This window comes from Limulus polyphemus, unplaced genomic scaffold (genome assembly GCF_000517525.1).
Source record: "Limulus polyphemus unplaced genomic scaffold, Limulus_polyphemus-2.1.2 Scaffold2813, whole genome shotgun sequence".
NCBI lineage: Eukaryota > Metazoa > Arthropoda > Merostomata > Xiphosura > Limulidae > Limulus > Limulus polyphemus.
Genome location: NW_013668423.1, coordinates 25297 through 39004, shown reverse-complemented (window position 1 = coordinate 39004; position 13708 = coordinate 25297). Strand labels below are relative to the sequence as shown.

Genomic DNA, 13708 nt, shown 5'->3' with positions numbered 1-13708 from the left:
TTTCTCCAGAAATAACTTTTTGTTATTCTCCTGTTATTTTGGTTTTAACAACTGGGTAGCCACAAACAATTTGCCTAATTGAGACAGGTTTGGACAGAAGAGAAGGACTTGACTTACACCACTACTTTTGTACCTATCATACTTCATGAATTTCAGATATAGGAATTACTTGCCTTAAAACATGAGCCAGATAAGTTGATTGCATTTACTGAGGCTCACTTGTGTAGTGTGAATTACCCATGGACTGAATATTTCTGTCATTAAGAAGAGTGAAAATCTTAATTTTACCAGAGATGATTCTTGATGCTTTGTTAGAAGAGTATTGGAGTACCATTTCAGGGACAGTATCATAAGTTGAATTATTCTGAAGATTGCTCAATTCCATACCATCAACTAAAATGCTTTCAAATGAGTTGGCCAATGAACAGCATCCCCTAACATTGATCTAATTCTAATTTGATCACAGAGTAATACTTAAGAGAGCTTGGAACACAATATGAGGTTATATTCTGGCTCTGGGGTTACTTGTAACCCAGATAGAAACTAAGAAAGCCTCAAATTGTGGTGTCTAGTTAGTGGCATTAATAAAACTCAGGTTATTTTAGTAGATTTGAGAGTAATCAACCCTGACCTAATAAAATAAATTAGTAAAGAATACAAAATATGTGAAATAACAATAAGTAATCAATTTTTATTTAGTAAATGAAAGAATACATACAATAACTAAAAATTAAGGTACCTTCCCATTTCAAACTTAACCTCATGCATTTCCCATGCTAACTGAAATTGTTTTTTTTTGTTTTTTCTTCACAAAGTTTTGCTCTATATTTCTATGAAATGCTGATAGGCATGTTTATAAGATGTGTAATAGGTGTTTCTTGAACATAAAACACATGTTCCATAATATCAAAAGCCATCTAGTGGTACCATAGAAACATTTTCAATATTCACTGCAAAGGAAAAATATAGATGGCAGGAATATTTACATTTAAAAAAAGTTATAAATACAACTTAAAATTTATAAAAACAAAACATACATTATTAAACATTTCACATTACCAAGTAAGTGATTTTAAAAGCATTTTATACCAAATCAATGGGATTATTTAGCACCATAATATTAATTTATTGACCAATTATGTTTTATTGGTTATCAATTGCAAAGATTTTAAAATGTGTGCAAAATCAACAAACAAAATAAGGCTTTTGTAAAGAGTGGTTATTATAGAATGTACGAGTCCATCCATATTTTCAAAATTTTTCAGTGTTCTAATGATATTTAATTTTTGTAACTTTTTGGATATTTGTACAAATGTGTATTACCTAAAACAGAGAAGCAAAAGCTTCCAACTTCAAAAAATGGTGACATATCATTTGTTCAGTCAAGTGGAACTGTAACTCATGTGTTAGCTGTTTAACCTAGAATTAATAATTCTAAGCTTCTTGGATTTTAACCTTCAGTTCATAACATTGGAACATAAATATCAATACACATTTATTTAAATTAAAATATTATCTACAACAAAATAGCTTTCTTTAACACAGACTAGTCAATATGCTACAAAACAAAATATCTTTTTTTTTCTTATTAATGTTTTAAACCCAAATCATTAACTTTTGTTAAAACCTTTACAGACTTTTAATGCTGCTACTACAATGGCACTACATGCTAATACAAATTATTTCAGTCAAACCTTTAGTAATCAGCAACTGAAAATTGTAACATCTACAGCATGTGTTAAAAGTCAAAATCAATGAGAAAATGTGCTACTAAGTCAATACCAAAGTGCACAATAGAATTATAAGTTTTCTCAACTGATTCTCTTAGTAAGGGTTATATCCTTTTTGGATCAAAAAAAGAGAAACAGCACCATTTATATTAACTTTATACTTGATTTTTTGACACATCCTGTATACATGTACAGAAGCATTTAATATATGTGAGCAACTGTATAAATTGTAAAGAATTTAAAAAAACTCAAAAAACAACTAAACAAAGATAGAAAGCACAACCTCTTGGAAAAATACTTTTATTTTCAAAATTTAAAAACTGACAGTTTGTGTTGCTATAAGTAGTAATAATATCCAATCCATAAAGGGAAGAAAAATCTGCTACGAAAGTCAAAGTAAAAACACTACAAAAAATCTGAATCATTTTTTTCTTTGTGACTTCACTATTACATTGAGATGATTTTATTTTGGTTGTCACTTTATTAATATTTGGTAAAAGAAACTGATAATTAGATATGAAGTAAACCACTTCTGATTTAACCAAGTTCAAAATTTAACATACACTTTATAATGTTTTTCTGTTTTGTTAATTAATTGTTAATATAATATCAAAGACCAAAAAATATTTACTTGCAAACCTTGTTATATATTTCTCACCTGAAGTTTTGTCCTTTTAAATTGTACTATAGAATTATTACTTTCTAAAATGGATTAATACTGTATTTCTTATAACTATGCTTTCTAAAATGTACAGTTACAAATGAGAAAAAAAAAGACCAAAAATAAAAGATTTAAATCTGTTAATTTTCTAGCATTATCTGTAAGAACTGATTATTCACTAAGCACACAAAGGGGTGAATGAAGTTTAAAACATACTATAGCTAAAACTTGTATATTCCAAATGTGCAAAATATTTTCCCATTTATTTGCTATTAGTTTTTTTCAGTTTCCAAGTTTTTAATCTCTGTTACATCCCCCCCTTCAGAAAGTGATATTCTGGCAACAATAACGTAAAATAAAATTTATTTGAAAGACACCAACTGCCTAAAAGTTTTCAACGAGCATAGGTGGATGCACAATGAAAAAAATGTTTAACATATAGCAAGACATTACAATATTAATAAATTTCCCTTTTATATCACATAAGCACACATTCAAGACACATGGTAGCATGTCATGCAGTCAAATCAATCTGCAAGACACACTGTGCGTTATTAACAGGAGTGATAGTTTAGCAATTTTCCACTTTCTGTAGCTTGGGCTGTGATAATCCAAACTATCACGTTTTCTAGTGGATGTGCTCTACTGGATCTTTACTTCACAAACCAAATTTCAAGGCAATCCATTAAAAAATACACAGGATATAAAATCTATAATTCTGACTGAATTTTTTCCTTTTCTCATCGAAAGTACAGAAACTTTAATTGATAAAAAAACATCCTTAACTTTTATACATTTTTTTTCAAATTTGGAACACTGATAGAGCTTTACAACCTACAGTTAGATGTCAAATGTGGTCTTAATATAAGCCACATGTGCAAACTTATTCAACAAAAACCACTTAAATTTGACCAAAATTTTTGTGTACACCTACGCAAAAAGTCACATGAGTTATTGGTCTGAAATCTTTACTACAGCTTCACCTAAGAGTAAAAGTGGACTGTTTTTTGTCATTAAGATTAAAGATGGCCAACTTAGAGCAGCAAAACTATAGGGTGAAAGGTCATGCAAATACATAAGTATTGATTATGCCAAGCAAAATAAATATATATTTCTACGTCAAGTTTTCAAAAAAATCATATGGGTGGACAGTTATTATTCATTGCCAACTTTTAAGCACAAGTTTGCTAAGTTTTATGAAATTCTCCTAATTGAAAAGCATTTAGCGTCATGTGATATTAGCTTAAGCAATTGGTGTAAATAATGGTGCTTAGTATGGCTGCTCCAAGTGCATGTAGGTGATGACAAGAAACTGTAAATCTAGTTTCCATGGTGTTACTTTAAAGGAAGTTAGTAATACTGTTTTAGAGAGGAAAAACTACCACCATATATTTTAAAGAATCTGGTATAGGTCTGTTCCAAATAATAGGGTTGCAATCCTAAAGCTAATGTTAGTTACTATTGAGTGTCACTTTCTTACTTGCTGTGGTTTGTCTGTGTGTATTGACAAAAATATATGATATCTAATTAAAAACACCTTCAGTGTGAAATAAAGGTGCAGCCAAAAAAAATAATAAGCATGCAACTTAAGGAATGAAATCAAAATTGGTGGACAAACTGGTAGCTATACTTCTACCCTTTATAAGAATTTTACAGCAAATATTCATTAGTTAGCTATGCTGTGTATTTTGTTTTACTCACTATCACACCCCAAGTTGAAAAAAAATGAGGCCTGGCTAACTAAAGAATGAATATTTGCTGTAAAATTCTAATCAATGCTATAAGTGTAGCTACCAATTTGGATGTCAATTTTGATTTCATTCCTTCAAGTCGCACACTCAATCCTTTTTTTTGGCCACACCTTTTTTTTCACGCCTAAGGTGTTTTTGATTACATTAGATTTAATTACCAAACCTTTCTCACTTCTTAAAAACTACGAGCGTTGACCACACATTGAGATATTTTGTGCCTGATGGTGCACATCACAACAGACATACATACCAAAATATATAAATCAAAGAAATACAACCATTTATTTGGAATATATCACAGTGTCACATAATAAAATATATTTAAGCAAAACAATCCGTCAAATTACAGAAACTTTCAATAGCTAGGAAGACACGCACTTCTAAAACTAAATATTTCAAAAATATTTATCTATCCCCCTTATGATTTTGTTTGCAGTACAAAAAATCTTTTATTGAACTTTGTGTCCTTCTTTGAAGCATATGAAGAAGAAAGTCTTAAAATATAATGGCCAAACTCCTCAACTATTAAGGCTAATTCAAGAATTTTCATGATTTAAGAAAAACTAATAGATGAATGGAACATTAATGAAGAATCAGCTTCTATATGAAACAATGTGCATAGAACTAATGAAGATATATTAAAATGTTTTCCTATAAATACTGATGACCAGGCAGTTTGTATACAGTTACTTTCAGTATCAATTCACCAATACTTTAACACACAACTAAGTCCTTGCAAATATCATACACTGCAAATACTGAATTCAACAATTTGTGACCTTTAAGTCAAGTATTAACAAATAAGTTACCTACCACAATTTTTCTCTGCATTTGTAGTTTATTATACACTTAGATAGTGACTGTTATCTGATGTTGCAGTTCAATTATCTGTAAGTAATGGCTGTATAACAGTTAAATTTTAAAGTAGCAGTATTTTATTCTTACAATAAATCTATAGATAAAAACTTTCTATATTTGGTAACTTTGATAAAAAAAATTGCAGTTAACATTCTTTTTTATATTGTATTCCATAATATTAATATAATAATTATAGATATTTAAATAAGAAACTTATTTCCAAAATGAATATTCTGTGAAATGTGTGTTTTTAAGTTTTACCACAATTTTTGTTCTAATACATGCAGTGAAATTATATTTCTTAATTATTACAAAATTTCATCCCATTGAATGTTCTGTAATATATATATTATTTATGTTTCATAATGAATGTTTTCTTCTGTCTTTTCTAAAGCTAATAAATATTCCAAAATTACAGAAACATTTTTATACAGGAATTATTCTGTGCATTGTATGTTCTATGATTAAACTTAATCTTTTGGCATATCCAATTTTCTGTAAATTACATGTCCTACAATGACATTATCCAAGTAAATCATCAATAAAAACTCTACTTTGATTATCCTAAAAACAGAACATTAATTACTTGTCAATTTTTATATTTACTAGAATATCTTTATAAATGGCATGCTTTTTGAAGGTACAGCTAGAATTGTTTAATAGTAAAACACAAAACTCTCACTTTTGTTACATTTAAAGTTTTCTAAATTGTTTACTATTCAATTACCCGTATAAACAATGTATTTTGTTATATTTTGTTTTCTATAATTGTGCAGTGCATTATGAGATTGTTACTTTTGATGTTGTCTGTACTGTATGTTTCCTGATTATATGAGTAAATAATACAAAAAAATTACAAAGCCTTCAGTATATTAATCATAGAAAGTACAAGATAATGGATGAATAAAAAACATGAGACTTGTGGATGGAAGCAATACAATTTAATTAAACCAGAATATTGAAATGGTCAAGTAGGAGAAATAAACGAAATGAAAAACACAAATTGGTCAAAAATGTTTTGGAGCATTAGAAAAAATAATACTACATACACGTGAATAAATTTAAAAGAAAAAACTACACAAACAAAGGAAAGAATGCAGTCCCAACTTTCTGATAAGCCTAGCATCCTACTATAAGCTCAATCTTCCATTGGATCAACTATTCTGTTATTATTTTAATGCCACTTTCAAAGTTACATAACTACATTTTCTTCTCTTTCACTTGTTACTGTCTTTACTTTTGGCTTCACTCAGAGAAAGGAAACAAACATTTTTTCTTTTAACTTTTTTTTATAGCCACAGTAAACAATTGTTAAATTTATGGTATTTAAATAAAAAAACAGTTCATTCCAACAATGAATATTCTATGAAATAAATGTGTAATGCACAAAACATTCCTGCAGTTTGGCCATTGTTCTAGTTTAATTCTGTTGTATTATTTCCACCTGCTAATAGTCTTTTATCATTTATTTTAAACAAGTATAACTAGATTTTTTTATTGTTTTGATCTTTGAATTAGAATGTACTATAAATACACACTAACTGAAGAAACTCCACACTTCATGGGAAAGAAAAAAAGAATGAAAATAGTGTACAGTCTCAAGCAGGTTCATGTGTACTGGCAGTTGTTAACTTAAAAAATGCATGAGAGCACTTTTTTGTTTCATGTTGGTGAAAAAAAGAGGGTCAAAACAAAGCACTGTTATCCTCAGCTAGAAAAATAAGAACAATGTGGAAAGTTCAATAACATGATAATAATCTTGCAGTTTCTTCAATTTAAGAAACTAAAGAAAGAGAAGGGGTAAAGACATTGTTAGTAAGTCTCAGTAAGAAACAGTTGATTTACAGGTTTCCACAACAAACTATAAGAAGGGTATTTTTATGCTGTTCACTACTGGTGAGATCCATATAGTACATCATATTGAGTAATTTAATATTTTTGCTTCTTAAAACACTCATTGTAAAGTTACTTATTTTCTATGTAAAATACATAGAGAACAGAACCCAACACTAATTAGTGGGATTAATTACAAGATTGATTTTTTTTTCTTTATGTGACTTATATTAACAAAATCACGAACCATAAGTAATTTGGTAAATAAGTAGTTTAGAAACATGTATTTTAAAAAGACAGTGAGTATGCACATCATAAGTAATTCTGAAGCTAACTTTAAAAATATCCAAGCTAAACATTTGTGTGCATATTAATTACCATAATACATGGTCTCTTGTTTCAGCAAAACCGTTTCACAATTTAGGTTCATGCCAATAACTATTTTTTTATTTTTTTTACAGTTAATGCTGACTGAAAATATAATTAAATATGTATATTAATTCGTAATTATTTTGAAGTAAATATATTTTGGCAATAGGATTACCAAATCTATGTATGAAGTTTCCAGCCAGCTCTTAATATTTACCATTTCCTAAATTTTTGAAGATCAAATAGAAACTAGCATTACAGAAAGTTTAAGCACATGGTTATGCCATAAAATGAGAAAACCAGTTTTATCCAAGTTAAAATGTAGATAATTAATGAACAACTGAGGCAAAATATGTCAAATATAATCTTTAAAGTTCAGAATCAAAGACTGATCCTCGTTATCTTTAACATATAAATAAATAAATTGTTTAAAACATACAGCACGACAGTATGAGAAAAAATACCTAATGAAAAACATGGAGCTTTTCAACACTGAATGAAAACTTCTCAATTTCATTCACGATGTAAACAAGTACATTTTCCAAAAACAATGCATTTGATAAAACGTTTAAGTTAGAAGTATTTTTGACATTCTGTTACATCTTCCCACTTTTGGTAAATCACAATTTTATTCAAGAAATTATTAAGCATATTTCTGAACAGAGAAAACAAATATATTTCTAACTATACCTAAATAACACAGTGCGCTACTTGTTCATTACTATAGTAAATAGCTCAAGCAAACCCACAAAATGACACTGTATTTTCTAATTGCAAAGACACATGACTTGGATTATTGCAGTCATTGTAAGTGATAAACCCAAGAAACCCATAAATCAACAGATCTCATTTTATCATAGTCAAAGGAATATCAGGACTTGAATTATTAGTTCTCGTATGTCCAAGTAAACCTTCCAAACCAAGAATATAACAGACTTCACACTTCACTAGCCAAAAAGGCTTGATGTATAATAAAATAATAGTCCATGTATGTAAACCTGAAAAAAAACAACAAAGAAGCAACAGGCTGTATTTGCCACTAGTCAAAACTGGTGTTTTTCATCAATGACCAAATGCTTAAAATAAGTTTGTTTCAAATATACATACGCAATTAATATATATTTATATTGAAATGTGAAGGAAAAGAAAGTTACACAAGATTAAAACTCAAGGATACAAAATATACTTTCATTTCTTAAGAGTTAACATCTACATTAATCACACTATGATTTTTTTATCTATTCTATTCTCTTGAAAATATCAGTTTGTTAAAATGTCAAAGTAACACTATTTTTTCAAAGCATAATTGAATAACTTGTTCTTGGATGGTGCTTTTACACAAATAAAATAATCGTCAGTGTTTTAGCCAGGTAAAGAATAACCAGCCAAGTCCTTTTGCCAAATAATTAATTATTCAGCCACCAAGTACTTGATTTAGCTATTTAAACAAACAATCTTTTTAGTTTGATGGGATACTGGAAACTATGGACATATGAAGTTAGTACGAAATTTTGAAAAAAAAAGGTAAATTACAGACTGAGGAGGGTTCAATACCAATACTTTAACAAAGAATCATATAATAACTCCAGGTGAATACTCATTTTGTAGTTGGCTCTGTCTAGTGTCTACAACTACCACTAATATTTTTCAACAGAGACAAAAGAATTTTATGAACAGCCTAACCTTGTCTGAACAAATCTAATGCTACTTTAAATCTCAAACTCCTCAAATATTTTAATTGCTGAACAAGGATGTACGAGTATGAAATCTTATCGAGAAAGTCAATACTGCTATGTGACTTCAATATACAATAAGTAATCACCTTAATGTGATATGAATGTAGCATTATAAAAATACCTAGGCTTACTAAGTAGTTTTTCTTTCAACTGACTGATAAATGTGTATTAATAAGAAACATTACAATTAAAATGAATATTAAGTTTTTAAAAAACTACAGATGGTTCGTTTAATTATTTAGTAAAAGATTAAAACAGATTTCACTAGACTGATAAAGTTTATAGTGATTACTTAGAAAAACCACGATATTCACTCTCCATGCTAAAATTACTCCAATTCACTTTAATAAAATGTTTGTTTGACATAAGAAAGGTAGGATCACATGCTTTTTAAACTATCAGTTAAGTGGATTTATGAACACAAACACATATACCACTGATAACTGAGTTTAATAATTTTTGTAATATATACTTATCAGAATTATTATTATTATTATACATTAATAAAGTTATTAATTGATCACCTGTGTGTGAATTTGTTACTTATAACTTCCTGGTTCCTACAGTAGATCTTAGGTCATACTGTTCCTGATAAATGATATGAAAATTTCAACTATTTGGCTGCCCAACAGTGTTAATATATGGCTAAACCAAGTAAATAAAGTTTATCATTCTGTGAGTGGTATTCTGCATAAACAAAGCTCCCTTCCTTGGATGGCACTTACACCCAAGTCATGTGCTCATCTTAAATGGCACTTGTATAAAAACGAATTGCTCACCATGAAATATGACTTCACAAAAAATGATAATACTTGGATAATACTTATATAAAAATGACAGCTAACCTTTCTTGGATAGCATTTGTTCACAAATAACTTACTCACTTCTGGATTGCACTTACATACAAATTGAAGTATCAGCTTGAATTACACTTTTAAACTAATGAAGTGGTCATCTTTGGATGACACTTATACAGTACACCAATGAAATGTTCACCTCTGAATAGCAATTATACACAAACTAAGTTATCTTCCTTTGATGATTCTTATAAGGATGACACTTGTAGGCATTCAGCTTTGGGTAGCACTTGTACATATATATGATATTGACCTTGGATTGCAATTGAATGCGACTCTTTTTTTTTTATTTCAAGTCTATTTCACATTTTTACCTAGCAGCTATTCTGACTTCTTTAAGTGACCATACTCTAATGATTACTAATAAGTTTCCTCTTTGAATATGTGAGTGATAAATGTAAGCATGAAAATATTAATTTTATTAATTCATCAGAATATTTTGTGACATTCTCAACTTTTAGATTTGCTACAGAAACAATAAATTTCTTATTTTCGTGCAGCATTGAATTGATTAAAAATTAATTGAAAATGTTACATGTCACCCTTTTGCTACTTTTAGTTCTCAAAGTATACATTCCAGTGGTTTGATATTCCTACATTTGGATAGGTGTACATATGAAACAATACTTAAGAGTTAATAATTCAGAGATTTGTTTTAGTTTAATACAATTAATAATGTACATATATTTATTTACATGTTGTATGAAACTTTTAGAGTACACAGCACCTGATTTTTTCACTGTTACTTGACCTTCTGGTACCAAGCTGAGCAGCATGCACGCACTGTCTATATATTCGGTCTTGTTCACTGGCAGCCCTGAGTTGCTGCACTCTTGCTGGCACTTCAATGGCTTGAGCACAAGTTAAGGAACATGCCCAATGAAGGAAGGGGACACATGTGTTACCAAGGTATGGATTCATAAAGGTAAACACCTTGTAGCCTGATATTCAAAGAAGAAAAAACTCTGTAGACAACAGACAATCAAAAGGATATAATTTTCAAGGTCTCATATTCTTCTAAATATTGTGAAAAAAATTAATTATTCATAGCTTTCTAAAAGGAATATTAAACATTCAATTTCATAGAAACTAATAATAGCTCCATTACTAAAGTAACACTTTTGGAAGTATCCAATTCAGAAACCTTGTAAGATATTATTGAATTAATCTACATGTCATTTTTTCAAACTTTACATAGTTACTTTCATTACAATTTAAAGTAATATATAATCTCAATTCATAGATTTCCAAAGACATTTCATTGGATCTACTGTTGAACTTCAGGGAGAAACTTGTATGACTATTTAATGCTAAAGAAATACAAGCACTGAAATAGTTTAAAATTGACTATGTGATATTCACAAGTAAAGGTTTTACCAATACAATTTTCAAGGCTACAATTATGAGAAGTTCAAAAAAAGAAATGTATTGTGTAAGAATAAACAGACTTGGAAAACAAGATATCACTTGCTATTGTAGCACTTGTTGATGGTTTAATATCACACTTCTGATCAGAGCAGGGTCCTAAAGCAGTATTACACAAACTTAGAATTTCTATGCCAGGGATCATTTTCATAACATACATAGAGAGGTTAACTCCTGGCTCATACTTACTTTAACAAACCCCAGCTGTACCCTCTACTTGAGTATACTCCATACCTCAGGAAAGATGTAATACTGAAGCATGAACAGTTGAGTACAATCTTTCTTGAATGGCCACTGTGGTATGTAACCTTGCCTGAGCTAGTGATAAGAGCAAGGGTAGGGCTGACTGCAAGGATGTTAACTACATGAAAGTACAGAATACTTCCATGAAATTTTTTAAAAATTCACCTGAATAAAGATGTGTTCTTATTCTAGTTATGGTAGGGTAAAAAATATTGTCAATTTTCAACTGCCACAGCTCTCCATATCTCAAGGCCTTCTTAGGCCTAAATGTTAAAAATTATCATTACCTGCTGAATTTAAGTGTTGAACTGACTTGGTTCTAGTTTCTACACTCATATCTTCAAACACTATTGTAATAGATTTTATCATTGGATAGGTTCTTTTTAATTATTTAGTAAAAATAATGCAAAATCCAGGCCACTTAATGAAAGAAAAGCATTATATTTCTTCAAATGGAAATTATACAAATTTCATGTTCATTAATGTAACTAATGATAAGCAGGTGATAGGCCTAACTTCACCAATAAATAAAGCTAGTCACTTGCTAATAGGGGTGTAGTGATGTTGGAGCACTGCTCTGACACTTGCAATTGAAGCTTAGTTCTGACACTTCAAAAACTAAAAATATGCATATAAAAGCATAAGTAATCCATTTTACACCTGAAATTGTTTTTCATATCCAAACTCTCAGAGATTCAGAGAACCCTGGCTGTTTGTGATTCTCGTGTCCACTGCTAGAGCTCTCTCAGACTGTCCAGCACATACACACACACACACACACACACTATCGCTCTACCTCAGGAGCTGGCTTCAGGCATCGTGTAATCATTCCAACTGAAGAGCAGGTGCCAAAGTGTTAAAATGTTTTTGTCATATGACTATTCAAACACATGAATATGGTAATAAGACTCTTGATAAGATTCATTTTACAATTATACTGTATTTGAAATGTACATATTTACATAATATACAATAAAGATCACATTTTTTTTAGTTACTCATGTTGTCAGGACAGGAAATATACAAAGCATTATAAAAGTCAAAGTTGTTAATACTGTAGTGCAGTTAGAAATATAGTAACTTAATAAGATATAAATTTTTAAAACTTGTTTTAATATTAGTGATTTTTATATTGTATGCAGCTGTTTTTCTCCTTGCTACTTAATTTAAAAAAGTTGATTTGCATGTTTTCTCTCAGTAGTACATGGATATTCAATTTAATACTAATGCAAATAACTGATCTCAAATAATTAGTACTTCATATATTTCCTTTATATAAAACGAACCCACAAAAATATTAATTAGATTTTGAATATGAGACTTTTACCCTGATGGTGATGGCACACAAACATTTTGACAGGGCTCTGGTACTACAAAATTTAACACTAAACCACTGCTTGCTAACTTATCTCATGTTTCTAGTATTTTAGTAGTTTGTTGAAACAGAAACCCAAAATTTACAGTACTAAATTAGCTAACACAAACTCAATAAGCAATCAAAAGCTTACTTTTCCTACTCTTGTCTAACTGGCATTTTTATATTGTTCAAATCATATCTCATACTAAAAAAAATTGTAATGACTAAACTAATGTGTAAACCTACAACACAATGTTTATGATGGCATACTGATCACAACAAACAGATAAAGAAAACATTTATTAATACAAGCTTGCTCCAACAGCCAGTAAAACTCAAAACTTGCATCTAATCACAGTAAAAGTAAATTAAAAGAAAATTCAAATTAGCAATTAAAATGTTGACAGTAAAAAACAACTTAGAATTGGTTTACATAATAAAATTAAAAATTATGAAAGATTAATCTCAAATATAATGCATGTTAAACTTATAATAAAGCTTAGAAAAAAATAAGTACACTAACTCAAATTGATCACAGATTAATATCAGCATAACATGGATTCAAAATACAACTCAGGTTAAATGCTCATGAACACCCCAGTGAAAAAATAAGCAAAACAAACAATGCAGAAAAATAAAATACAATTTACAAAATATGAAATACAAAAGAACTAAAGCAAAGAAAATATGTTAGTTAAATGAATACAAAATTCAGGAACAAAAATAAAAGAGGATGAAGCAAAACTGATCTGTGAGAAGAAATGAAATGTAACACAAAATTAAACATTTGGAATGATAGTAAATTAAAGGAAAAAAAATTACGAATAATGATAAAATAAATAAAACATGATATAAAATTAGGCTAAAAATAACTAAACTGCACATAAT

General features: G+C 29.1%; 1 protein-coding gene across 6 annotated transcripts in view; it reads right to left on the bottom strand.

Annotated features, from left to right (window-relative positions):
* LOC106467963 (CCR4-NOT transcription complex subunit 6-like-B) overlaps positions 1-13708 on the bottom strand; it is a 39611-nt gene that overhangs the window by 3187 nt on the left and 22716 nt on the right. For 3 of the 6 annotated variants that reach the window (XR_002612519.1, XM_022396205.1, XM_022396206.1), the window contains exon 5: positions 10523-10736. Coding sequence is in view for 4 of the 6 variants with exons in the window: in XM_022396205.1 (XP_022251913.1) it covers positions 10523-10736 (214 nt within the window). In the remaining 2 variants the exon portion in view is untranslated. Of the gene's footprint in view, positions 1-10522; positions 10737-11409; positions 11582-12123; positions 12298-13708 lie in introns of those variants that run through there. The other 3 variants (XM_022396207.1, XR_002612520.1, XM_022396208.1) reach the window with 3 other exon arrangements.